The 23,881-nt window shown below is 45.9% G+C and overlaps 10 protein-coding genes across 10 annotated transcripts; 6 read left to right on the top strand and 4 right to left on the bottom strand.

The window, feature by feature from the left end:
• Positions 1-299: 299 nt before the first annotated feature.
• On the top strand, positions 300-1,185 carry C8R40DRAFT_1035583 (uncharacterized protein; the record flags this gene model as incomplete). The annotated part of the gene is made up of 5 exons (XM_046223515.1): positions 300-390; positions 442-761; positions 811-875; positions 928-1,036; positions 1,093-1,185. 5 exons carry the CDS (start codon positions 300-302, stop codon positions 1,183-1,185), a joined length of 678 nt encoding a protein of 225 aa, XP_046091165.1.
• Positions 1,186-2,101: 916 nt separating this feature from the next.
• C8R40DRAFT_1035137 (solute carrier family 41 member 1) lies at positions 2,102-3,989 on the top strand (the record flags this gene model as incomplete). Its single annotated transcript, XM_046223477.1, has 7 exons — positions 2,102-2,332; positions 2,384-2,452; positions 2,504-2,880; positions 2,931-3,043; positions 3,098-3,406; positions 3,476-3,762; positions 3,792-3,989. The coding sequence occupies 7 exons, from the start codon at positions 2,102-2,104 to the stop codon at positions 3,987-3,989; spliced, it is 1,584 nt and encodes a 527-aa protein (XP_046091164.1).
• Positions 3,990-4,035: 46 nt separating this feature from the next.
• Positions 4,036-6,970, bottom strand: C8R40DRAFT_463456 (MFS general substrate transporter). The gene is made up of 19 exons (XM_046235143.1): positions 6,611-6,970; positions 6,515-6,552; positions 6,444-6,453; positions 6,335-6,392; positions 6,259-6,281; positions 6,193-6,201; positions 6,053-6,142; positions 5,984-6,001; positions 5,775-5,938; positions 5,700-5,717; positions 5,596-5,646; positions 5,470-5,479; positions 5,381-5,413; positions 5,285-5,330; positions 4,842-5,235; positions 4,651-4,786; positions 4,529-4,598; positions 4,356-4,475; positions 4,036-4,299 (listed from the first exon to the last, which is right to left on the bottom strand). The coding sequence occupies exons 1-19, from the start codon at positions 6,760-6,762 to the stop codon at positions 4,246-4,248; spliced, it is 1,494 nt and encodes a 497-aa protein (XP_046091163.1). The 5' UTR covers positions 6,763-6,970; the 3' UTR covers positions 4,036-4,245.
• Positions 6,971-7,408: 438 nt separating this feature from the next.
• Positions 7,409-10,072, bottom strand: C8R40DRAFT_463817 (MFS general substrate transporter). Its single transcript, XM_046235144.1, has 16 exons — positions 9,868-10,072; positions 9,767-9,814; positions 9,627-9,707; positions 9,572-9,580; positions 9,424-9,513; positions 9,193-9,374; positions 9,106-9,123; positions 8,977-9,049; positions 8,869-8,919; positions 8,688-8,810; positions 8,303-8,631; positions 8,218-8,238; positions 8,019-8,154; positions 7,897-7,966; positions 7,719-7,838; positions 7,409-7,656 (listed from the first exon to the last, which is right to left on the bottom strand). Exons 1-16 carry the CDS (start codon positions 10,017-10,019, stop codon positions 7,603-7,605), a joined length of 1,557 nt encoding a protein of 518 aa, XP_046091162.1. The 5' UTR covers positions 10,020-10,072; the 3' UTR covers positions 7,409-7,602.
• A 1,747-nt stretch (positions 10,073-11,819) lies between these two features.
• Positions 11,820-12,628, bottom strand: C8R40DRAFT_1034806 (uncharacterized protein; the record flags this gene model as incomplete). The annotated part of the gene is made up of 3 exons (XM_046223457.1): positions 11,820-11,919; positions 11,978-12,378; positions 12,431-12,628. The coding sequence occupies 3 exons, from the start codon at positions 12,626-12,628 to the stop codon at positions 11,820-11,822; spliced, it is 699 nt and encodes a 232-aa protein (XP_046091161.1).
• Positions 12,629-13,532: 904 nt separating this feature from the next.
• On the bottom strand, positions 13,533-16,555 carry C8R40DRAFT_463385 (glycoside hydrolase family 5 protein). The gene is made up of 3 exons (XM_046235142.1): positions 16,095-16,555; positions 15,946-16,045; positions 13,533-15,894 (listed from the first exon to the last, which is right to left on the bottom strand). Exons 1-3 carry the CDS (start codon positions 16,427-16,429, stop codon positions 13,624-13,626), a joined length of 2,706 nt encoding a protein of 901 aa, XP_046091160.1. The 5' UTR covers positions 16,430-16,555; the 3' UTR covers positions 13,533-13,623.
• Positions 16,556-16,813: 258 nt separating this feature from the next.
• On the top strand, positions 16,814-17,687 carry C8R40DRAFT_1234374 (uncharacterized protein; the record flags this gene model as incomplete). Its single annotated transcript, XM_046233360.1, has 2 exons — positions 16,814-17,606; positions 17,659-17,687. 2 exons carry the CDS (start codon positions 16,814-16,816, stop codon positions 17,685-17,687), a joined length of 822 nt encoding a protein of 273 aa, XP_046091159.1.
• A 1,291-nt stretch (positions 17,688-18,978) lies between these two features.
• C8R40DRAFT_1066182 (uncharacterized protein) lies at positions 18,979-19,827 on the top strand (the record flags this gene model as incomplete). Its single annotated transcript, XM_046225743.1, has 6 exons — positions 18,979-19,034; positions 19,092-19,187; positions 19,240-19,318; positions 19,369-19,588; positions 19,653-19,748; positions 19,802-19,827. 6 exons carry the CDS (start codon positions 18,979-18,981, stop codon positions 19,825-19,827), a joined length of 573 nt encoding a protein of 190 aa, XP_046091158.1.
• Positions 19,828-20,209: 382 nt separating this feature from the next.
• Positions 20,210-22,050, top strand: C8R40DRAFT_463325 (alpha/beta-hydrolase). The gene is made up of 8 exons (XM_046235141.1): positions 20,210-20,244; positions 20,297-20,717; positions 20,776-20,909; positions 20,961-21,092; positions 21,153-21,304; positions 21,351-21,638; positions 21,691-21,778; positions 21,833-22,050. The coding sequence occupies exons 2-8, from the start codon at positions 20,561-20,563 to the stop codon at positions 21,896-21,898; spliced, it is 1,017 nt and encodes a 338-aa protein (XP_046091157.1). The 5' UTR covers positions 20,210-20,244; positions 20,297-20,560; the 3' UTR covers positions 21,899-22,050.
• Positions 22,051-22,291: 241 nt separating this feature from the next.
• On the top strand, positions 22,292-23,817 carry C8R40DRAFT_1084234 (uncharacterized protein). Its single transcript, XM_046227295.1, has 5 exons — positions 22,292-22,384; positions 22,449-22,720; positions 22,775-23,137; positions 23,185-23,511; positions 23,565-23,817. Exons 1-4 carry the CDS (start codon positions 22,315-22,317, stop codon positions 23,377-23,379), a joined length of 900 nt encoding a protein of 299 aa, XP_046091156.1. The 5' UTR covers positions 22,292-22,314; the 3' UTR covers positions 23,380-23,511; positions 23,565-23,817.
• Positions 23,818-23,881: the final 64 nt, after the last annotated feature.

Below are 23,881 nucleotides of genomic sequence, written 5' to 3'. Positions count from 1 at the left end.
CAACATCCCACTACGATTAGGATAAACAAGGTTAGTCAACCACGGGAGGCCGCACATCCTAGCATGCTCTGGAATTCTTTAACAAAGTTGATTATATTCTGGGGCTTTTCGGAGCCTTTTCCTCATCAAAATATCAAATCGCGTACGACTGCAATCGGATAATGAATTAGGGCGCGAGCTCTAGCAGGCTCTAGCCTGCCACATTGGAAAGGGACCTTCGCCTTTTTGCAATCGACAGTCATTCTTTCGGCAATTTCCGGCGTCGGTTGACCGTCGTTCTCCGAGTGTTGCTCTCAACCATGAAGTATATCGCAGGAATTCATCTTTCTCATGCACAAGGCATTGAGTCTATAGTGACTGCGTCCACTCTAGCAGCTCTGGCGTTGATCGGTGAGCACTTGCAACTCAATACCGACTACCGATGCTCATTAGCACCCCTAGCCAGGGACCAGCGAAAAACTTTCAAAAAAGCTTCCACAGAGGGCGGAAATCTCACAGCTGGCGCGACAACCCTCTTGGAACGACTTATTACTCCTATACACGGCGGCGCCCAGCTGATTGCCCCACTTTCATATCTCGTTGGTGTCTTTTCCAATCGAATGGAGCAACCGGAATGGTATGAGCAAACTTCTTTCGACTATCCCCTCAGCGTCGGAGCGATGGCTTGGACTCGCACTGCCGCTGCAATATCCCTTCTTGGGACTGCCTGGGTGACCCGAACGATCTTCAAGACATTAGGAAAGCAATTGCACTTCATTGGAGTGCGTTCGCATATTTCTTTGTGTATTATTGTTACTGATCAGCACGAAGACCAGGGAAAAGGGTGAAATTGTATCCGTTGGGCCCTATCGTTTTGTCCGTCACCCGTTGTACAGGTAGGAGGCTGATTTTGTAAAACAATATGTCATAACATGTCCGATCTTTCAGTGTCGTCCTTGGGCAGCTTGTCATTGCTTCTGTGGCATACTGGTCGTGGATTCCTCTGGCGAGCTGTGGCATCTGCTTAGGTGCATTTGTTTATAAGATTCCTGTCGAGGTGCGCGCGCGCGTATGAGTTAATTCTTGTACTGCAGCTACTAATTCAAAATTAAGGAACGATTAATGGAAGGCGATTCCTCGATGGGACCAGCTTATCTGGAATATAAACGGAAGGTACCTTACAGAATCCTCCCTTATATCTGGTGATGTGCATTTGTTCTATCATCAATATTTCTCGATACATATACACCTTCTCTTCATCTCAGAATTGTACTTGTATTCTCTCATTAGTATAACATCACTCCTCTATGTACTCGAAACAACAAATACAACGTCAGTATCTGCCGTAGTTTGAGTATACATGCTGTAAATGTCACCTTCCCGCCATTTCGAATTATTACTGACCCCGCTCAAGCATAAATTTGAATGGTCAGTACCGGTCAGTCAAAGACAAGAAAGCAAGGTTAATCATAGAGGTGCAGCATGCTCCGATCATCGTCAGTAAAGGTCAGGGTAATCCTATATGATCCAACTCTTCGTCGTTTGTGGATTATTTTTCTTTGGAACCTCAAACCCAATTTCGAGATAGCTAACTGAATCGAGAAATGCATAATTCACATATCGAGAAGTGTATACAATGAGACGTGAGTATATACGAATGGTACTAATAGCTATGTGATGGGCTTGGGCATGGAAAGTTTTTTCAGTGACCTAGATGAGAGGCTGGATAAACTTTCGCTCCGGGGTCGCGACATTGTGTTCACTCGAATTATACCATTCATCCCAAACACATCCACCCAGATCCACCCTCTCCTCAACTTCATGCAATATTATCGGTGCAATTTGAACTGGATCATAGTCACATAGCCGTACCGATGCAGGAGATTGTAAGTGCGATGCGCAGGGGAAATGCAAGGTCGTTTTGTAATTGACACAAATGTTTTGCGGTTTCGAAGGATAAGAGGACCTGCGCGCGCTTCCAACCTTCGGACATCCGTGGAGATTTTTGCATCCACAAAGGGGGAAAGGATGGGAAGTCCAGATATGAAATCGGATCAAAGTCAATGACACTGTTCTCCAGCCAAAAAATTAGAAATTCTCACGATCTAAACTCATAACTTACATGAACGGCGTCGAGCTCAATGCTCTTCGGAACGGGAACCAGCAATCTCCTGTCCTTGAATCCGGCCTCAAGTCTTCTTTCATTAACGACGGCCACGACGACGAAGATGCTTTTTCGGAAAACGGTGATGACGAAGAGGCACTCTTGAGCACTTCCTATGAACATCGAAGAAATGACAGGTCAGTTGTCAAGGCTGGGCGATGGCCTCAGGTCAAGGATATCGTTATAGAGGTAACGACGATATAACATCTGTGTCGTCTGGCGCTCAGAAACAACTTTCAGGCCGCTCCCACACTTCTATTCACGACGATAGGTCTTCTATTCACTGGTGAACTGTTGGACCATGTTTCGGTGAGTCTTCAGGCGTCTGAATCTCTGTTTAGTAGCTAACATTCACCAAAGCGATGGAGAGCAATGCGGGAAGTTGACCAGCTTATAATGATCATTCCAGTCATCCTCAACCTGAAAGGCAACCTCGAAATGAATCTTTCCGCTCGATTGGGAACTGCAGCAAACGTCGGGGAATTAGACGACCCTCATATAATGCGGAAAATTATCTTCGGGAATCTCTCGCTACTGCAAGTACAAGCCACAGTCGTTTCGTTCGTCGCAGCATGTGTGTCCTTCGTTCTTGGATTCATTATACCGCGCGCAGAAATTCCGGCTACACAACCATCGGAATCCACATTGGCTACGCGTCAATTGCTCGGCCTACTTCCACGGAGACCTCGACCCACTTTGCCACCTGTGGACACGTCCCGCAAGTTCGGAATCCACTCGTATGTCTTTATTCCTTTTATGGAAACTTGGATGTTTAATCACGGCTTAGATTTTTTATGGTGGTCTCTACCGCAATGAGTGCTGCATGCCTTTCTAGTCTAATCTTGGGATCATTTATGTGCACTCTCATCGTTATATGTAAACGATACGGTCGTAATCCAGGTACGTTCATGTGCCTTGCACCAACGTATGTCTATCTGACTTTCCGTTAATCAGATAATATCGCCCCACCTATCGCTTCGTGTCTGGGGGATCTGGTAACCTTACTTCTCATCGGCGTCGTCTCCACCCTACTCATTCCCTTCCTCAATGGTTTTATCCCGATCCTTGTCGTCATCGTCGTGCTCCTCTCATTTCTCTTTTCCTTCGCGGCAACATATCGCAATTTATACGTCAAAGATCTCATCAAGCAGGGCTGGGTACCACTTTTCGGCGCTATGATAATTAGCTCTACAACTGGTATCGTTCTCGACCTATTTGTCAGTCGTTACGAAGGATTCGCATTGTTGGCTGTGGTAATTAGTGGTGAGTGGAACTCCGTACCACTTTTGTGTCGGTCTAGATTAGAGGACTCAAATGCTCTTTGTCTTGCAGGTTTACCGGGAAGCGTGGGCTCCATATTCATCTCTCGACTTTCGACCACCCTTCACGCGGTAGCACTCTCTGCTGCCCCTAGCGGAACATTCCGACCGTCCAAAAACTCTGCTGAACCCAGCTCGAACCTCGTCATGATAGTCTTAATACTCATCACCATCCCGGTGGAAATTATTTTTCTTTCCGTGCTTCATGGTCTCGGATGGCTCCACCCTCCATTCCTCTTCATCGCCTTTTCAGTGGTTTTCTTCTGTTGCGCGGCAAGTCACTTACTATCCCTCTCCACTGTTTTGATTTATGAAATCTTCTTTTCTAGGTTACCGCCTCACTATTCATTGCCCGGTCATTAACCCACTTTCTGTGGTCAAGAAATTTGGATCCCGATACATATGCTCTGCCAATACATTCTGCTCTCATGGACCTCATAGGACAACTACTGCTTGTCTTATGTTTTGAAATTGTGACTCTACTTGGTGCTGTCCCTCACACAAAAGCAACCTCGGAGGCCAATTAGCCTATAACTACCTCTTTGTTGTCTCGATAGACTTGCATTATTGTTTTAAATTATCTGCTTTGCTTTACCTACCTACCTTTACAACCTACATTGCACTGCCTGTATCATCACATAAATTATTTATTCAACGACAACGATATTGAAAAGATTAAGTGGATTCTACCATATATACCGTGTCTTGGGGCGTCAAGAAAGATATCGAAACAAGGTACTTAGCAGTGACGGGATAGCAATGATGTCAATGAATCCGATGCATTCATAATACGTATCTAAACTGCCGATTTTGAACGTCGGTCAAATCCAAGAATTCCTATTACACAGGAGTCAACACAAATCAAGCATCTGATAAGGTTGGTGAAATTGTACCTTTTCTACTTTGACCTTCTCCATCACACCGTCTGATCCCATAAGTTCTGTGTACACGTCGTCGTAAGTCGTGTCGAGGGGTTCAACATCCCGACGCCTATTTTCATTCGCAAGATATGCCTGAAGGAGACCCAAGTTACACAAACAAAATGTGAGTCAAGCTGGATACGCACTCGAATGATCATTAGTAGAATGATGGAAACAACATAGCAAACGCCGATGACTATCCATGGAACATGGTTTCTATGAAAAGGATTCGTCAAGCTTCAATAGGATAGCGGAGGGTTATCTGTACCGAGGCTTGTACTTCTCTTGCCACATGAAAGGCCCAACGGCATTACCAATGCAATATCCGCAAAGCATCACTGCATTCATTGTGACTTTCTTGGTGTGTCCTGCAGTCGTCGCCGAAACCCATGCAAGGGACATAACTAGCAGAAGACGTCCATAAGAATGGCGTGACAGGAAATCTTGCATTCAACATACCGAACGCAGTTATCTGGATTGTACCTAACCACACCGAAAACAGCAACCCGACTTGGTCAGACCACGGCAAGAGGTTGACCAAAAATACACCAAGGAGACTAGGCAGGAAGTATACCGCGCCCACATACGCACGACTGTTTGGTATGCGTGAAGAGATTTCGACGCCTGACCAGATGGTGGCAATCTCAATGACACCGCTGACGCACCCAAGGAGAGTGGTCTGCAACGTCGTGAACCCGAACGAGGTGATGATGATGGTGCCTTGGTTGGTGAGCGAATTAGGGATGTTGTCTACTATGGAGAAGATGAAGAATAGCCATGTCTTAGGTTCGAGGAACACTTCAATCATCTGTTCTTTTTTGAAGTGTTTGTTCTCCACTCCAGTTTGGTTGGACTGAAAATCTTGTGAGACTCGTAGTATGGTCATCATTGACATAACTCACTTTGATGCGATTAACCGCAAGAGCACGTTCTTTCGGTGTCAAGAACCTGAGTACAGTAAGCTTTTAGTCAACATTGAAACTTAGCATCTCTCATACCATGCGTTTGTGGGAGAGTCAGGGAAGAAAAGCCTAACGATGAAATCATTCAAAAGACTACACCCTACCTTGATCTTGATCAAACTCACCAAAAGCATACTGAAAGCACAAGCGTCAGCAGTCCGGTAATAATCATTAGCCTAAGAGATCCAAATATAAAAACCTCTGTTGAAAGGAAGTGCAAACGGCTCACCATTGCCATGGCTCTAGTTTACCCTTCGTGATGTTCAGAGAACCGTAGGCAACAAAGGCAAGTATTATTTGAGCTGAGGAAAGTGGTGAACTTCGACTCGGATAGATAAGTAGTAATGCCATCCACCTGTTCCATTCATAAGGACTTTTACCAATAGCCAATGAGTCCCATATCATTGAAGTCGCAGTAAAATATACTTACACCAATACCCTACTCGCAGTGTTTGCTCTTTCCGAGTGTAGAACATTGAGCTGACGATCATGAAGCCCGCAGTGATAGAACCCTCGCATATGCCAAGTATGAAACGGGCGGCGAAAAGACCCCCGAAACTTTTGCAAGCAGCGTGACTGCAAAGAGCCACCGACCTGGACCATGCTTAGATATATCAAACATTGACCAATTGTACTCACCACACAAAGATGTTGATACTATTGAGTGAATTTGAGTAAGAATGAAGGCGAGCAAGAGAGAGGACGTACCTCATCCATTTCCCGACAGGAAAACGCTGTAGGGCAAGATTTTGAGGATATTCAAAGACAAGGTAACTGAGATAGAATATGGTGCCAAGCCTGTGTCGGGGAGCTGAGTTTCATACAAGGACCTAGGCCATATCACGCACCAGTTGTACCTGTCAGCAGCGATTCGTATTAGGAAAACTTTGCCAGATAGACAAATGATATCTTACTGATCAGTGGTGAGATGGGCCTCCTGGCTAGAACGAGATCGTTCAGTTTGAGGGGTGAGAGTAAATTCTTTGAAACGTACTTCATCCCAAGAATAGCGGCATAACCAAGAGTGGTCTTGTCCATGAACTGAACCCTGGATAGCTGGTGGTTTGATTTAAATATCATCGATTCATGTGACGCTTACAAGTAAAGAACTGCAATTGTCCAAGGTGTTAGTCGCCATATACACGAACTTTGGAGAAAGTAGAGACGCACGGCACATCATCGGCAAGATATTTCTATCTATTTTCCGTCTGTAGGTGCAAATAAGCCAAGTGGGTTGAGACACTGATGAAATTTCAAAGAATTCACCGAATGCGAATGGCCTCGCTAGGATCGATGGTCTCTTCAGCTCCAGTCGCGAATTGAGCACCTGTGTCGACTGCAGACGCTGCAATCTCAACATGACGGCTGGGGATGTCGGAATCCTCATCCCGCTTCTCACTATAGGACGAAGAATCCATCTTGCGAGGTTGCAGAAGGGCAGGAAGGAAAGCAGCCTTCTTTGCAGGCTGATGATTTGCCCTATTTATATCATATATGCGAATGAATGGTAAGCGATCATGTTCTCAGCCCTCAGTGGGTTGAATGATATCCGTCATGCCGGTTCCTTGTTGGTTCTCGTCAGAATTCTTCTTTATCTGAATTGTCCGTATGTGTCGCCTGTTTCGTAACTTCTTATGCTCCAACTAAGTAAGGACTGCAGTCCTTTGTCATTGGACGGAAAACCAGCTGCAACACAGTGCAACACACACCTTGATTCCGACTCCGAAGCTGGTACTCTTTCGAATTTGGTGCTATAATTATCACTCGGTCCTACACTGCAATAATCAAGAAATCTTGCGAGTTTTGGCCAGTTCTTCCCAGACTGGATAATACTGTGTGCTGAGCTGTGCTGAGGCGAAACCGGGGTCATCGGTGGTCCAAATCTTGGTATGACGAGGACATTCTTCGATTTTGAAAGTTCTTCACCAGAAAAATTGTCTTTGTGTGGACCTGGTAGATGCGGCGGAAGAGATAAACCATGGGTACATGATCATCATAAGTGGGACCCACAATTCAGGACCCACATTTTCTGCACAGAGATAGCCAGAGATTCAAAATGTCCTCGGAGCCGTTGGGCACACGGTCACTTGACACTCCAACTTGAACGACCGACGCGTTCTGAACTTGGCAAGCCCAGGTCGTATGGTTGCCCTCAGAGATACGAAAAACTACATAAAAACAAGTTGGCTACACTGTACTTGATAAGAATACACGTTCCTATACTCATTACATCGATCATTTATGCATAGGCAACCAAGTTACAGTACATATCGGAAGTCCCGGTTTTGCTTATCCGTTAGATCCAGGAATTCCTATAAAATTTCGGATAGATTTCAATGAGTATAGTAGGAGATAGACCAAAAGAGGGACAAACCTTTTCAACTTTGATCTCGTCTATAGTCCCATCTTCGTTTAGACGCTCTATGTAGACATTGTCATATTGATCGTCGTAAGGTTCAACCTCGCGTAATCTGTTCTGACGATGTAAATAGGACTAGAAATAGTCTATGACAACCTGTTACTGGAATCAAAAGAGAATCAAGAAAACCAACCCGAATGGCCAGAAGCAATAGCATACAAATCCCATAGCAGATGCCGATAATAGTCCAGGGAACGTGGTTTCTACTCGCAGAAGTGAGTCTTCCATCTAGTTGAGAAGGTACGAAGTACATGCCGAGGTTTGTATTTGGCTTGCCACATGAATGGAGCAGCCGCATTTCCAATGCAATACGCACCAAGCATAATGGCATTAGTAGTGATTCTTTTTGTGTGCCCGGCAGTGACACTTGAAAGCCACGAGAGCGACAATACTAAGTGGCCGTCGACGTTAGTCTTCCCGCGCGTGCAGTAGCCAAAAGGTCCAACAAACTTACCGAAGCCAGTAGTCCCAACACCTGTACAAATTTGATGAACAAGTTCACACATCAGACTCTTTGAGATTTACGCTAAAACACCTACCTGTCAGCCATTGTCCGAACAGTAAACCGACTTTGTCAGACCACGGCAAGGTGTTGATCACGATGACCCCGACGACGTTGGGGATGAAATAGACAAAACCAACATACGCGCGGCTGTTGGGAAATCGAGCGGCGATGTTCACTCCGGTCCAAATGGTGACTATTTCGATCAACCCGTCCACACAACCGAGCAGAGTTGTTTGAAGATATGTAAAGCCAAACGAGGAAACAATGAGCGATCGTTGATTGGTGAGAGAGTTCGGCACATTGTCTAAAGCGGAGAACAGCGCGAACATCCATGTCTTTGGATCCAAGAGAGCCTCAATCATTCTACGAAGAGCGAAATCTTGTAAAATGAATATTGATTATTCGTCGAGGGGACGCACTGTTCCTTTTTGAAATGCTTGTTCTCGACACCCGTCTGATTTTCCTTGATACGAATGACCGCTAGAGCACGTTCTTCGGGTGTTAAAAACCACGCATTGGTAGGACTGTCAGGGAAAAAGAGACTAAAGGAGGGATACTAGTCAAATGGAAGCTCGGACGACGATCGATTCATAGACGCACAAGAAGCAGATCGCGGTAATGAAGGTGATTGCCCCAGTAATAACCATAAGCCTGTAAAGATAGATAGGCGCGACGGTTGCATATGGAAATGGCAGTCAAATAGCATACCATTGCCATGGTTCGAATTTTGGCGTATGAATGTGTAAGGAGCCAAAGCTGAGAAACCCAGAGATAATCTGAGCTATATAGATGGAGATAAGGGACCAAGAACGACACTGGGAATTTGATGAGACGTACCCGTTCCATTCATCAAAACTGTAAGATAATGGTGAATGATCAGAATGGTGTTGTTTACAAACAAGACGATCGTCAATTAAGACATACACCAGTAACCGACTCTCAACGTCTGTTCATTTCTAGTGTAGAACATTGAACTGACGATCATGAAACCGGCGGTGATAGAGCCTTCGCACATCCCAAGAATAAGTCGGACAACGAAAAGTCCCGCGAAATTTGTGCATGCAGCATGGCAGCACAAAGCGATAGACCACACTAATATATTAGCACTGAATGCATGTGAGTGATAGATTAGAACCAGGGACTATTATTACTTGCCTCATCCATTTTCCAACGGGAAATCTTTGCAGCGCTAAGTTCTGAGGATACTCGAAAACGAGATAGCTCAGATAGAATATAGTACCAAGCCTAACGTCAACAACGATGCTTAGATGGTTGCTCTCGTGACCCAACCAGCATTTCATACCAGTTATACCTATGGAGTGTGAACTTTTGCTGTGCGCAATGGGGAAAATACGCACTGATTCGTAGTCAGATGAGTAGCGGTAGTAATACCCAAGATTGCTGAGCTTCCCAGTGTCGTCTTATCCATGAATTGTACCCTGTGCATGCAGCATCAGCGGTATTGTTGTAATCATCCCAAAACTTGAGTCCTTCATACCAATAGAGCACACACATCAAGGGCAGTATATGTCTGTCGATTTTCTTTCTATAAATGCAACCTTGGTATCATCAAGCAGTGATTCAAACTCTAGGACCCACCGAATCCTGATTGCCTCTGCAGGATCAATATCACCAGCGTCACCAATAAGCGCGGCTGCGGTATCAACTTCCTTCGTCGAGACCTCCACATGATGTCCAGTCTCCGGTTTTGACCCCGAGGAGACCTTTTCGTCGTACTCTGAAGAGCCCATAGCAAAACGCAGAGAGTGAGGCGTTAAGGATGATCATTGTAGTGGTGCTTCTTATTTAAACTAATGCGCCAAGGTTAACGCCATAGTGCACATAGGTGGGAAACTTGATTTGGGGCCCATTATCAGGCAAAGATAAGAGTTAATAGAGGACCGTCCACATGACGAAGTCAAGGATAAAAGTCAGTTGGCGATAAGTGAGTAATTCATGGTGCGGAACACGGAATCTATTCTGGAATCATGGCTTTCTATCAAGCCCAGGAGGACATTGTCTATCGCACGATTCTTGTCACTTCGTGCATAAAAAGGTGGCATTGATTCAGTATCTTGCGAATAAGGATACGGAAATACAATACGTACTGCCAGTCAGAATTCGACGTCGAAGTAAAGCGTAAAATGCTTCAGATTGCCCCGGGATTACCCGGAGAATGCTTCAGGCGCCTCTGTAGTCGACCACGGGCTCCCGATCTGAAAAGACCTTAGGACCGCGAACTTGGAAATTGACATTAATTAACGATGCTGAACATAACTGTGACACCTGTAATACCCAGGACAATAACCAGACAATAACGAACTTTGTAATCCATTTCCAATTGATGGTGTCTTCAGGAATGGTTGTTTGTTGAGATGTTTGAATGGGGGAATGCGTATTGTAGTATTCTAATTTGTGGAGTCTTTCGTGGAAGCGAAATCATGATACAGCACAAGATGAAGACAGTGCAAAAGGTGTTATATTTGAGGCTACCCAGCTGTAAGCAGCTTAAACAAAATACATTCGCAGCGTCGAGATACCCTCCATACCATGTGAATCACAGAATAATATGAGATAGGATTCATGGAATTCCCTGCTCATTCACGTAGCGTTGATTAAGTCGTTCGTCGATTGAACGTCGTCTATGCACTAAAGTAAGCTTAGAAAGTAACAATGTTTGTGAGACACGTACCTTAAGTTCGTTGAGGCAATCACATTCTAGTTCCTCAAAGTCAAAGTTCCATGACGAAAGGACACTTCCGCAGGATCTGTCGTATGATGACAGTTCGTGAGTCGTAGACTCGTTCCCCAAAATACTTGGATCAACCAATGGTCATAGATGTCGCTCCACGTAGCGTTAATAAAGTCGCTCGCAACGGACATTCCTTCTGCAAAGCCAAAAAAAATGAAGACTCAGTATTATAACCTATCGAAAGAGACTAAATATCACGCACCTTGGATGATACAGAACCAGTCGGTTCGATTTCATAAAACCGCAAATTTGCGGTCAATTGTCATCAATGAGTCGATAATAGCTCATTCAACTTGCACTGAGGGTGTTTCATTGTACGAGACCCCAGGGGAGTAATACCCGCCACACCTAGCACTTGGGTAAAATATCATGAATCCGTCCAGGGGAACATGATGGATGAAGGTTCAGTGAATCAAGAAATGAAGGACGAGCCCTTGATTATTCCCACGCGCCATATTCGGCCCTCCTTGGGTTCGAGTCCAACAGCTGCACCCCGGAATAACTTATGACTGTTTCTCTGTGAAAATATGTGTTTCTTAACATGAATATTATGTATGAGTTCATTTTCATGCGTCCTTGTAATGGTGCGACGCATACAGATGAAGATATCGAGTACGAATGATGGCGTAAAAAGTTAAGGCGGTAAAATAAATGAGCGAATGTAGAGTAATGGATGATGATATCGGTAACATCAGTTAAAATTGAGCAAATTTTATTAAACAGTTTCGTATTTTTAAAGTGGAATTATCGTGCTTATATAGTGTTATTGGTATGTTTACAACGATCGAGTTAGCTTTTATTAACAAACAGTGAGATCGACTCTTCGTAATTGTGAAGAGACTCCTAATTTACGGCAAGTTGGACAGCCATGTCCATGTTCAAAGGCATGCGTGATACAACTGATCGGCATAGAGGTCAGATTTAACGCGAGCGGCGAAGGAAAAATTTGATACTCACGTTGAACAGAACATATGCCCGCAGCGGGTAGCACACATTTTCCTCGGAACAAGTAGACAGATCGGACAAGTTTGCTTCAACACTTTCGAGTCCAACTGCTTGTGATTACGCATTCGGGTTTTAAGCTCCAAAATTCTTTTGCCAACTGTTACTTGCGAGAGTGTCTCCGAATCATCAACGAGTATTTCGTCCTCGACATTTTCTCGACGTGTCATTTCCGCAGCGACTCTATTTTCCCAACCTTTGTGACGACGTTCAACAACATACAGTGTGTCTTCATCTTCGTTACGCTCGTCGCGATGGTACGTGGCGTGTGCATTGTGGATTCTAAGTGCTAAGGCACTATCGAAAGATTTATCGCAGGTAGCGCAGTACTGATGACGATTGGATAAGAGGTAATGCTGTATGGAATGATTAATGAGCGGAATTTGTACAGGGGTAGAATGCACCTACACGTCTTAATGAGTTCATGTTCAAGAAACTTTTGGAACAAAGTTCGCATCGAGGGTGGTTATTGGAAGACTCCATATGTTGGCGAAGGAGATTCTTCGAGTACGCATACACGTCGCAAAGAGAACAGTAAAGCTGCTGGTACTCATCACCCGTGCCCTGGAGAGACAAATGGTGGGGTTTACTTTCGCCACGAGCCATTGCTGACAGCGCTGAAGTAGGGGCAGATGCAGTGGACATTGTGCACAGAGGTAGATAGCGAGAGATGATGCAAATTGGTTTGTGTGACTTTGCGAAGAATTGGTTCAAGTGCAAGATCGATTTGGAGTCTGTTCGTGAACTTGGAAGGATTATATACTCTTCAGGATAGGGGCCATTTGGGTAAACGATCGGTGAGTTACATCCGGTGAAACATTGGCAGACTATGTAGTCTCAGACCTCCAATAGCCTCCCCTTACAAGCCTATCCTACGACCGAGAGCCGGAATGGAACTGGGTCATAAGCTGGGGATACACCTAGCTGTTCGTCTCTTGTCGTGAGCAATTCTTAGCCTGAAAAATTATCCGAAGCAATATAATCATCAAAATCTCATGTGGTATCGCCGTAAATTGTTCATACAGTAGAATGGGGGATGTCGGTGAGTCAGAGTCAGGATTCAGTGAAGGTCATTTCCTTAATTACCCTCCTGAATTACCCTCCTGATCCTCCTCGACCAGTGACGACAAGATTGGTCGTCTAAGTCATAGACAATGGCCGTTCTACTATTTGTGTCGGCTTCCTCTCCGAGCTGGAATTTAAGAGTGCCGAGACCGACGTGGAGCTCGAGTTAACTCCGAGGACAGAGGAGAAGAACGTTCCTTCTCGTGGAATGAATGAAATTGCAATGGGCTATGAAGGCTTGAAGTACCAAAGCAAGCTGGAGCGCTCGCTGAAAGATCAGGTCAGTCACTTTGTAACCATGAAAATCATGTTGCGAGTAAAATACAAGATGCATGGTCATACATGGATGTGACATAAGTACTGTATATAAGTGCGTGCAAGCGTTCCACAAGATCTAAGAACTCCAGAAAGTGACAAGAAAATGATTACTATAGAATAACTGAAAGAAAAAAATGTTCGTACGCTCTCAACGTACCTCGTAACTGCGAGTGGTCCAACATGATAGTTGAAAACTCGACTACTGCTGTAAGCTCGGATTACATCACACAACATGATTCAGGACAAAGATCAGGACAAAGTTGTTCGAACCAACTTTCAGAATTGAGGGACTCGTTCGTCTTGATGGCGCCACCTGTCCTTCGAATTTCCATTGTGTACTCCCGGTCAACCTCCCCGACCTGCGGTACTTCATACCACCAGTTGATAGTCTGGCCTTGCACTGACCATCGACCAGCGCTAACAGTGACCTCGATATCCAGAACATCGGGCTGCTCGGTCAGTCCCTCCCAGCCTACAGATGCGTTCGTGATAGTAGGAGTGGTACTTGTGCTGATTTCAGATGGGGAGGGTGCAATTCGAACTTCCCCTCCATCCAAAGTATCGTCCTCGGAAGGGGTCTGTTCGTTTTCCCTGGAAGGCAGCAACCTCGGATGTGCGTAGTGCACCAAAGGTACGTATACCTCTGTAGCCAGGTCCTTATCGTCTATGCCTTCTTCGTTCAACTTGTCTTCTGAGCGTACGAGGACAGTCAACTTGAAGCCAGTCGATGCAATGTCAAACTGGATATTTGAAGGCTTGCCGACGACTTTGGTTGGCCAAGGCCGAGCAAACGCTTTGACGGCTCTAGCACCATCTGTCAAGAAATCAAAAGGGTTTTCTTTCCATCTTGACGTGATCTCACTCCACACTTCTAAAGGACCAAGTGTAGCTAATGATAATGCAGAGGAATCAGCAGCTGATGGTTGACGGAAAATCCGCCCTTGTGAGGCTTCGACCTTCTTCCGTAGAAGAACTGCTTGAGAGTCGTCCCGACCCATACCGTACATGCTGGCCTCATCCCCTTGCTGATTCAGCAGATCTCCGATGGTTGGTGTACGACCAGTAAGGCCAATGTCGTCCGCGCTCCATAAGCTGAGATCTTCCATATTCCACCCGTCTCCCCATTGGTGAGTGCTATCAGGGCAGTATGTCCATATCGTGTAGTTGATAGCATTGGGTCCATCTGCACCGTTTAAGCTAGCGTCCAGCGCACGCTCTTGACGCGAATAGTCCCCTCGATATTTTCCGTCATCCGTCCACCCATAACTCCGTTTATCATCCATGTCGAACGGAGTACCAATTTCACCGATGATTGTCGGATAAGGTCCTAGAGTCAAAGTATCACTCTTGAGTATGCCGAGCTGCTCCTGCAGGCTCTTCCGGATTGCACGTTCGCCGATTTTAACTGCCTGTATGGGCGATGAGTATCTTCCTCGTATCACGCCGAGGGCATCAGCGTTGAACCAGTTCCAATGCCGTGTTATTAAAGTTAGTCCGTCGTAGTAGTGACCGGCGAATGCACAGCGTCCGTTCAGACCGTCAATACCGGTTTCTTCGATGGGTGGGGGAGCAGCAAACACAGGAGGTTGGATGAACATGATGGCTTCAGGATGTGATGCACGTATACGAATAGCAAATAACCGCCAGTGAGAACGCCAGTAATGTTCAACAAATTCGACGACAGGTGTGTTCGGTGATGATAATTCTTCTTCCGAAAGAGCACGACCGTCGATAGGTTTTCGGTCCTTGGGGAGATAGCGAAAGTAGTCTGACCGAAGGATATCGCCTGTCTCGAGGTCCCATACACCATGCTGAGCCCATATACACGTCCCCAGCTTCCATCCCGAATCTCTCTGCCAACCCCATCTCGGATGGATACCATCGGTATCTTCGATATCAGGATCAGCCCACATCTTGTCACCGTTGGGGTCAATGGTAACAAGCCCGTTTTTAGACGGGCCAAACGTGCCGAAGTTCCAATTGTCGACGGTCTGAGCGGTGCCCATTCCAAGGCGGAATGATTGAGCAGGAGTAGGCGAAGAACCCTTCTTCAAGGTGGACCCTTGCTTTGTAGGGTTTGCATTGAGGTCTTCCCAACCACAAAAGCCCTCGAAGGGTTCGTTCATGCTATCCCATCCAATGACACATTCTTCGAGCAGATCCCCGGCATCACGTATACGGTCGGCCATTTGTCCCATAGCCTCTATGTAATGCTCCTGTAGGTAATCTTGAATGTTCTTCCCGTCTATGATACATTTTGGAGCGAAATCGCGGCCTGCGAAGAACAAGGTAAAAATAGTTTGGGATAAGAGTCGACCATAGTTTGTCGACCAGACCATGGCAGGCAAAGATGCGGGTGTTGTTGCAGAAGGTATAGGGTATTCGGAATGTATGATGGCAGCCTGAGTAGATGTAATATTTCGCGGATTTATGCCGCAGGCAGCGAGCGTCCAAAAAGGTGCGCCGGAACCACCTGAGAATCTCGACCACTGGCGATGAAAAATAAGCACTGCTATTGAAGAATCTCTGAAGGAGCTTACAGTGTCTTGGTGAGGATCAATGTATACTTTGAATCCATATTCTTTGCATTTGCGCAATACGCGCACAGTGTAGTCCATGAATTCATAGTCGTACGTTCCGCTACAGGAGCAGTCAGGGTATATCCTGGATACCTGATAAGGGAACATACGGTCCTTCATGTTCCAAGGCTTCCCAGGTGATAGGAAACCGGAGCATGTTGAATCCCCAGCCTCTCAGGCGCGCCAGATGCACATCCGCAGAGCCATCGTCAAGGTCGAGCGGTCTACCTATGAAAGTTTTGCCGCCATGTTCTGCGCTTTCCCAGAAATTATCCAAAATATATGAAGGCTGGTCTACAGGCGCTTTTGATGACCCAGAAAGATTTACACCTCTGAGTAATAGTGTTCGGCCAGCGTTATCGACGAAGTTGGAGTCTAATGTATGAATGAATGAGGAGGTCGTGGGGTTACCAGTAGCAGGAGATATTGAAGGAACTGGGGGCATTTTCCCTTCAAGCCGAATATCGTGGAAGTCAACAACCAGGAAGAGGTGCTTACAATAAAATGGTGAAGGACGAATTGTGGCACCACCTCTACTTACTAGTATGCGGCCCGGTTTTTTGCGATGACATCAGGTCATTTTGAAGCACCCATTTTCCGAAGTACAACCGCACAACAAAGATTTTTCATACAACAAAGTTTAAGTACAGCCCGACACACGTATCATACATAGCACATTCATACGACTATATAACCAGCAACAGAAGAACAACTCCGAGTCCGTCCCTTGAGAAATTCAACAAAATTAACAAAATTGTTCGAAATCAATCATACATTACCTGAATTAATTGGGTGGAAGTTGGATTGAGCTCGTTGATTAGTCCAGATCATGACTACGCTCTTGACTGTCACCGTGCCTACGAGTAGCAAGACGCACGCGACTGTCACCTCTTCCTCTTTCTTGGCTGTCTCCATGTTTGCGAGCAGAAAGGCGCGTACGGCTGTCCCCTCGTTCCCCACTGTCTCCATGTCTGCGAGCAGCAAGACGAGTACGACTGTCACCTCTTCCGCGCTCTTGACTGTCACCGTGACGTCGAGCAGCAAGACGGGTGCGACTGTCTCCTCGCTCCCCGCTGTCTCCGTGTCTGCGAGCAGCAAGACGAGTACGACTTTCACCTCTTCCACGTTCTTGGCTGTCTCCGTGACGTCGAGCAGCAAGACGGGTACGACTGTTACCTCGCTCTTGGCTGTCGCCATGCTTACGGGCAGTAAGGCGGGTGCGACTTTCTCCTCGTTCCCCACTGTCTCCGTGTCGGCGAGCAGCAAGACGAACACGACTTTCACCTCTTCCACGTTCTTGACTGTCTCCGTGACGTCGAGCAACAAGACGGGTGCGACTGTCACCTCGCTCTTGGCTATCGCCATGTTTGCGAACAGCGAGGCGAGTACGACTATTCCCTCGCTCCCCACTGTCTCCGTGTCTGCGAGCAGCAAGGCGGGTACGGTTATCACCTCTTCCGCGCTCCTGGCTGTCGCCGTGCTTGCGAGTAGCGAGACGTACGCGACTGTCTCCTCGCTCTTGGCTATCACCGTGGCGGCGAGTACTCAAGCTCAAGGCCCTTCCACGCTCCTGGCTGTCTCCGTGTCGCCTCTTCTAAAAATGATACAAGTTGAGAATTCCAGTGATTACAAGTGGGATCCAATGAAGAGAAAAATACTGACATCGACTACAAGGGAACGCCCAACACGTTCGTCTTCATTAGCACTGATCTCGCGAGTGCTAGTATTGACCTGTAGAATTTTGATAAATGAGAACGGGAGGGTGACTAGTTTGAAAAATAAGTGCACTCACTGGAATAGCTGTAGTGGTAGAGAGCACAGCAGCAAGAACGAAAATGACAAAGTTCTTCTTGAACAACATGGTGATAAATCGAAGATGTTAGTGGCTGAATGTAGAACCTCTGGAATGAGATGCTGGGGGAAGATCGAGAACAAGGCAAAGTATTTATACTGATTTTCGTCGAGAGTTAACGCAATTCTTCGCAGATGGGGACGCCAAGGTGAAAGAAACCATTGAACTTCGAGGTCTCGTCAAGAAAGATAGGATAAATGAGGAAGTCGATGCTTAAGAAGGCACCTACCCTGTTTTACCGGAAATTATTAGCACTCAAAAAGTGCAACCAGTGCAATAAGCATAGAGGAATGGTCACTCGTATATTCAATTGTACACCGATTTGTTGATCGACGATGTCTGTTAACCGCGAGAAGGGAAGCTATTCTGTATCAGGTTGATAGAAGCTGATCTCGAGGAGCCACAAAAACGCCAAGTAGTGGATCCAGAGAAAAGACCACCCTTTAAGGTGAAGCCAAGGTAACAACATTGGGAAAATCACTCCTAGGAGTTCCCAGTCCAACTCGAGTCGTGGAAATGAATTCCGGTCTGCTGAGGATAATCGAAAGCCTTGTCTTCTCAACGCCCTACCCTATAGACATTCCGCTGAGAACTTTGACGCGCTCTAAAAGAACCGGTGCTGCGCAAGAACTTTAAGGAAGGTCGGTTGGTAAACAAAATTAGCAGCTTTGGCTGCGCTTGAATCATGGTCGGAATTTCTCAACTGCTGACTGGACCCGTATTGGACCCGTAAGACTTTTGTTTCCTTCAGGTTTCCTTGCTTTCCTCGGTCAAGTCCAGGTCAAGTCCTGGTCAAGTCTATAATGAAGACAGAATGAAGATAATGTCGTACGTTAGGCGGAATTGTGGGAATAATTCTCTTTAGGGAGTCAAGGATTGTAACAGTGTGCCACTGCCAGAGTCTAGAACACTTCTCTGACTTCGATTTAATTTCAGAGCTTCGTAGAAGTACTCTGGAAGTACTGAAAGTCAGACGATGTATTATTTCCGGCCCACGTGGCCTATCGATTTCCGCTGACATATAGTGGTGTCCAACAGAGTTCAACTCGAACGCGTGTTTTCCGTTCCTTCGACAACGTTTCTGGGCATCTTTGATTTCTGTCCCTCTTGGGACGCTCTGTATCTCTTACTGGCAAATATCAATGACCTCCAACGGTGGTAGGAATCCAAATGCCGGTTTCAACGGTGCCCCACCGAAGTCTGTGACCAACTTTTATCCCCGAATATCGCACTAACATTATTTCGAACTGTCTAGGTATCTCAATGATTTCAGTAAAGCTCTAGCGGGTGAAGTCCGTATATTGCTCGAGGAGGTCGGCAAGCTGAGAGATGAGCGGAGGCAATTGCAATTGTACGTTCAGCTGTGGTCTGTGAACTTTCTCATCCTAACCCGTACCTCTCAGTGAGATTGCTGAACTGATGGCTGTGAAATCCAAGCATAGTCTTGGTGGCCAATATGCACCCCCAGAATGGATTGCAAAAGTTCGTTACAAGTCTTGGGTGACTAGTTGACAGCTCACATCCTTCAACAGCAACTCGAGCCTCCTCCGGCGCCTCAACCCGAAGAAGCGCCTCCTCCTGCTCCTTCCCAACCTGCACCTCCAGGTTGGCGAACAGTTCACAAACGTCCTGAGCGGCGTCCAAAATCCACCAAGGCGATCGAACCACAAGTACCACAAGCACCTGTATTGCCTGCTCCGCATCCACATATGGCAAGTGGGCCTAGTGTACCCGCGTGGGCTCAGTGGAGACGTATGTTGAAGATCTTGGTCCTTTGTTTTCATGGTACTAATCAAATCATCATATCCACATATAGCGAACCCAATACTATCTCCCGCGCCAAGGCAGGGTACTCCTGCTCCGTTCCCTGGTGTCGCTGCGCCAGCTCCCTCTTCGAGAGGTGGCCTTTTCGGTATGTAAGAATTATACTTTCCAGCGGTTATTAAATGCGATACTTGTATTCAGGGCCCCCTTCGCCTCCTCCAAAGTAACGGCATTACTTACGCCTACAATGTTTCATGAATGTCTCCATAAAAGTTCTATGTGTATTCCCAATGTATGTATGTATTCCTAACCCTGTTCGATTATGATAGATGCGGTATCTGTCTTGAACACACAATGACCGAGGACCTGCTATATCCTACACAACCCTACACCCAGCTCTAAGGGCGTGCAGGTCCCGCGTGCAGGACAGTCGGGCGTAGTAGGGCATGGTCAACTTTGAGATATATTATGTCCGCCGACGGACCTTTTTCACAACCGTATATTTATTGGATATGCCTGGTGAGGACCAGTGAAGACCATGCTCTACGATGTTGGACCATACTGGTGGAAACCCACCCTCATCGGCGCAGATCGATGTCCACCTTATATCAGGGGGTCCGAGGCTGGCATCAGAAGGTTGTGAGGTAAGGGACGCTTAAATCCCCTATACCGTGTACGTTCCTGATTTCACTCAAGATACTACATGAAGACTACATGTGAACTGAGGCAATTTTTCGCTCCCCACTAATTACCAGTCTATAGCAGCTTGCTGACTCTCGCCGAGTTAAACAAGCTGTGCCAAGAAGGATTGACTCAGGGGAACAATCGGATTTTTCCTGTTTGCAAATTTGGTCCCCTGTGTCATCGGTCTCAGACAAATTCAACGAACTGTCGCTCTAGTAAAAACCGTATAAGTAGTTACTGCTCAACCTTAAGTGTCAACACAGTATTCCTTCCAACATGCCTACCATTAAAATTGACCAGCTCGCCGGAGGGCCTATCACTTTCCGTTACACAATCTCCACCCCTACATCGAACTCGGCCAAAAAAATCGACCCCAAACTTCCAACCGTGCTTTTCTTTCATCCTGTATTCGTGCCACAAGAGGTCTTCACATGTACGTTGTTGTCTTTCTGCAGCTTTTGTCAGGTTTGCTCATTCCTTCATTTTCGTAGTCCAATTTAGCAACCCTAATCTTCGACAGTTTAACTTAGTAGCTGTAGACATGAGGTCCCATGGCGAGTCCAAAGGCAAGATACCACAAGACTTTGATCAGAAAATGGCTGCAGAAGATATGTCGGCCTTCATGGTAAATCCCGACGTTTCGAACCATTTCCTCACAACTCAACGTTTGTCTTAGAGAAAAATGAAGCTTCCTCCCTGTCATATCTTCGCACTCTCGTTGGGGACAATCATCGCGGTGCAATTAGCGATCTCTCACCCTGAACAAATATTGTCGCTATTTCTCATTTCTCCTCTCGGATTGGAAGAGGTACGATTCATCTTATATCGTTTTGAAAGCGCTTCTGAACAATTCTCAATGTCCAATTAGCCACAAGACGCTGCGGAAGGAAGACAGGCCATTCATGACGCATGGGTTGAGGGATGGCGGGATGGTGTCCCAAATGAGGAGGAGTTAGCCTATTCCGTGCGCGGTGCTATAGAACTAGCTTTCTTTGACCCTACGAATTCAATGGTTCAAGCGTGAGTTACTCATTCGTGGTTCAACATTGGCTCTAATCCTCCGTAGTCTCTGTTCCCTAATCATTCCCAGTTGCATGAAAAATTGGAATGCCTCGCATTTGGATGACTATCGTATTACTACTTTGGACATATTCTTAGATCGTCGGCCTCATCCTATAGAAGAGCTTCGGAAAATAAAGGTCCCGGTCAAATTAGTGCACGGACTGGCCGATGTTGCGTATCCCTTAGAATACTCGAAAGATTTCCTCAATCACCTTCGAGATGCCGATGTAGACGTTAGTTTGGAAGCTATCGATGGTGCGTCACACTTTGGCTGCGTCGAGCATCATGCGATGTAAGTTTAATCACACGTTTTTCATGCCTATAAATGTCTGAATGGTATCCAGTGTGAATCCAATGTTCCATGATTTCATCACCCAGCAGACCGAAGGTTGTGTTCAATCGACCACGAAGGAGATTGTCTCTCCTTGGGAGGTATGCGCCAAATGATTTCGTACATGTTCCACCTTTAATCGTGCTCATATGCAGTGCACACTCAAAAAGCACGGCTGGGTCGACGCTGAAAACATGCTTGATGATTCAGACGACGAATAGAGCTTCATTGGGAAGACACTGTATTTCTCCATGTCATACATATATCCTCTTCTGCATTCTATTGCTTAGGTACCGACGTTTTTATTTCACATAGTTTACGAGTTCCTTGTGAGGTTATAGATTAATATTTACATTGAAACACTTGAATGGATCCTTCATGAGCGAAGTCGAAATTTGACATACGATTTCTTTCTGTCATGTTAGCAACTGCATCCTGCTACATCGAAAAAATCGCACTAAAATAGAAGAATTATTATCATTTCCACAAAAAAAATGCCAAACCCGGCAACAAATGTTTTGGGATCTCCGCGACGCGTTGTAACTACGCGCGATCAGTCACAGTACGTTTTATATCACGCGTCCACTTATTGCGTGACAAATTCTTCCTTTTACCTGTAACACTCACCTCATCAGCGATGGCTGAGGCGTTATGTGACATATGCTATCAAGTATTTTCCCTGGACGGATTCTGGTTCTCAACTTGCGGTAGGTTGAAGCTCCAAGGCCTGCTGGGCTCAACGAAAGTTCGACATTTTGATGACATCGACAGGCCATGGATTTTGTGAAACCTGCACTACATCACTGGACAAGACTCGGACCTGTCCTACTTGCCGCGAACCGAGGAAAAAGGCAAACATCCACAAGATATATTTCACATTGCCTGAGGAACAGGAAAACGCCATCGATGTTCAATCTCAGGCTCAGGCATTGGCCCGCTCAATGGCCAATATTCATTCATCTTCAACATCATCTTCAATAGACAGAGTTGTCGACGGGCTCAAGAAATTTTCTGGGAGGCTCGAGGTTGATGCAGAGACTGCGGTGTGTGAGATTATATCAGTCTTAAACAAATCAGAAACTCATGCCCCTATTCAGAGTAAGCTACTCGGAGTGGCGAAGGATATGAAGGATAGATTACAACCAATTTTCTTCCAATTGCAACTCGAACGGGACGAGAAGCGCAATCTTCAACAGAAGGTCAATCTATGGCAACACAGGGTTACTCAAGTTGAAGCGTCAGAAGTTGAAGTGGCAAGATTGAAGAAAGAACTTGAAAACGCCAAGCGCGCTAAACTAGGAATGGTAGCCGAAAATTGCCGACTTACAAAACGGCTTGAAGCAGAGGTGACCGAATCTGAGAAGCTACGGAAGGATGTCATTGACGAGCGACGGTTAACCAAAGAACGGGATGAACTAGTGCAACAGCTCGAGCGAGAGTTGGAGAACGCTGGTAAACAGGTACGTTATAAACAGTCTCGTTTTTTCGATCTCTAATTTCCGAGCAGGCTGGTTTAACGAACAAGAAGCTGAAGGTCCTAGCTCGTAGTTCAAATCGGATGCCTGCTGCAAACAGTGCCGACGACTCTCTGATAGTTGAGCCAGCCGTTTTGGAATGCTCATCCTCCGTACCACCTTATGGGAATGATCTTGATCAACAAGGGTCATTCCATGAAATGGGAAACATTCTTGAAGGTTGTTAATCTTGCACTGTTGATGGACTTAGGCTCGACTTAATCTACTGTCGTTAGACGATGGCGAAACAAGGTTTCGCGTACGATCGTAACAGTTTAGGCTCAAGCGTTTGTTTCGTACCTCTCGACTCCACGAAGCGCGTGAGTTGACTATTTCAGTGTTCTCCTTTTCTCAAACTTAAAATTCTTCATAGTCCATTGATTTCCATAAGCGTATGTACCCCTACCTACCTCGATGCGTACTGAAGATCATTTTCACAGCCCACCCAGACAATATCATTGGACCTGTCCTCCTCAAAGAATTTAACAGAAAGTTTCGCAAGTATTACGGACGGGACTTGGTTAATTGTCAATGATGAGATTCAGTGCTCAGCCTGAGCATTGCTACAGAAGTAGATTGTACAGTACGTGACTACGAGACAAATAAATTTTGCTTCTCGAGTGTGAACATTCTTTCCTTGGTAGCTATTGGGCTATAGAATTAGGATCACATGTATCCGTCGAACTATCA

This window comes from Lentinula edodes (genome assembly GCF_021015755.1).
Source record: "Lentinula edodes strain Le(Bin) 0899 ss11 chromosome Unknown C8R40scaffold_3, whole genome shotgun sequence".
Taxonomy (NCBI): Eukaryota; Fungi; Basidiomycota; class Agaricomycetes; order Agaricales; family Omphalotaceae; genus Lentinula; species Lentinula edodes.
The sequence above is the reverse complement of the archived record's forward strand: the minus strand, read 5'-3'. Positions and strand labels throughout refer to the sequence as shown.

What these genes read in the sequence shown, in the direction of transcription:
- C8R40DRAFT_463817 (XM_046235144.1), bottom strand. Translation starts at nt 10,019, where the DNA reads ATGGGCTCTTCAGAGTACGACGAAAAGGTCTCCTCGGGGTCAAAACCG. An exon ending in AAGCATTTCAAAAAGGAACA is followed by an intron (nt 8,632 to 8,687) that starts GTGCGTCCCCTC and finishes CGCTCTTCGTAG; the next exon opens with AATGATTGAGGCTCTCTTGG. An exon ending in GTTCGGACAATGGCTGACAG is followed by an intron (nt 8,239 to 8,302) that starts GTAGGTGTTTTA and finishes AAATTTGTACAG; the next exon opens with GTGTTGGGACTACTGGCTTC.
- C8R40DRAFT_463385 (XM_046235142.1), bottom strand. Translation starts at nt 16,429, where the DNA reads ATGCCCCCAGTTCCTTCAATATCTCCTGCTACTGGTAACCCCACGACC. An exon ending in GCCTTGGAACATGAAGGACC is followed by an intron (nt 16,046 to 16,094) that starts GTATGTTCCCTT and finishes CTGCTCCTGTAG; the next exon opens with CGGAACGTACGACTATGAAT. An exon ending in TTGATCCTCACCAAGACACT is followed by an intron (nt 15,895 to 15,945) that starts GTAAGCTCCTTC and finishes TTTCATCGCCAG; the next exon opens with TGGTCGAGATTCTCAGGTGG.
- C8R40DRAFT_1084234 (XM_046227295.1), top strand. Translation starts at nt 22,315, where the DNA reads ATGGCTGAGGCGTTATGTGACATATGCTATCAAGTATTTTCCCTGGAC. An exon ending in AGGTTGATGCAGAGACTGCG is followed by an intron (nt 22,721 to 22,774) that starts GTGTGTGAGATT and finishes GCCCCTATTCAG; the next exon opens with AGTAAGCTACTCGGAGTGGC. An exon ending in TGGAGAACGCTGGTAAACAG is followed by an intron (nt 23,138 to 23,184) that starts GTACGTTATAAA and finishes ATTTCCGAGCAG; the next exon opens with GCTGGTTTAACGAACAAGAA.
- C8R40DRAFT_463456 (XM_046235143.1), bottom strand. Translation starts at nt 6,762, where the DNA reads ATGGATTCTTCGTCCTATAGTGAGAAGCGGGATGAGGATTCCGACATC. An exon ending in AGCGAGGCCATTCGCATTCG is followed by an intron (nt 6,553 to 6,610) that starts GTGAATTCTTTG and finishes TTGCACCTACAG; the next exon opens with ACGGAAAATAGATAGAAATA. An exon ending in AGAAGGTCAAAGTAGAAAAG is followed by an intron (nt 4,300 to 4,355) that starts GTACAATTTCAC and finishes CCTGTGTAATAG; the next exon opens with GAATTCTTGGATTTGACCGA.
- C8R40DRAFT_463325 (XM_046235141.1), top strand. Translation starts at nt 20,561, where the DNA reads ATGCCTACCATTAAAATTGACCAGCTCGCCGGAGGGCCTATCACTTTC. An exon ending in AAGATATGTCGGCCTTCATG is followed by an intron (nt 20,910 to 20,960) that starts GTAAATCCCGAC and finishes CGTTTGTCTTAG; the next exon opens with AGAAAAATGAAGCTTCCTCC. An exon ending in AGATTGTCTCTCCTTGGGAG is followed by an intron (nt 21,779 to 21,832) that starts GTATGCGCCAAA and finishes GCTCATATGCAG; the next exon opens with TGCACACTCAAAAAGCACGG.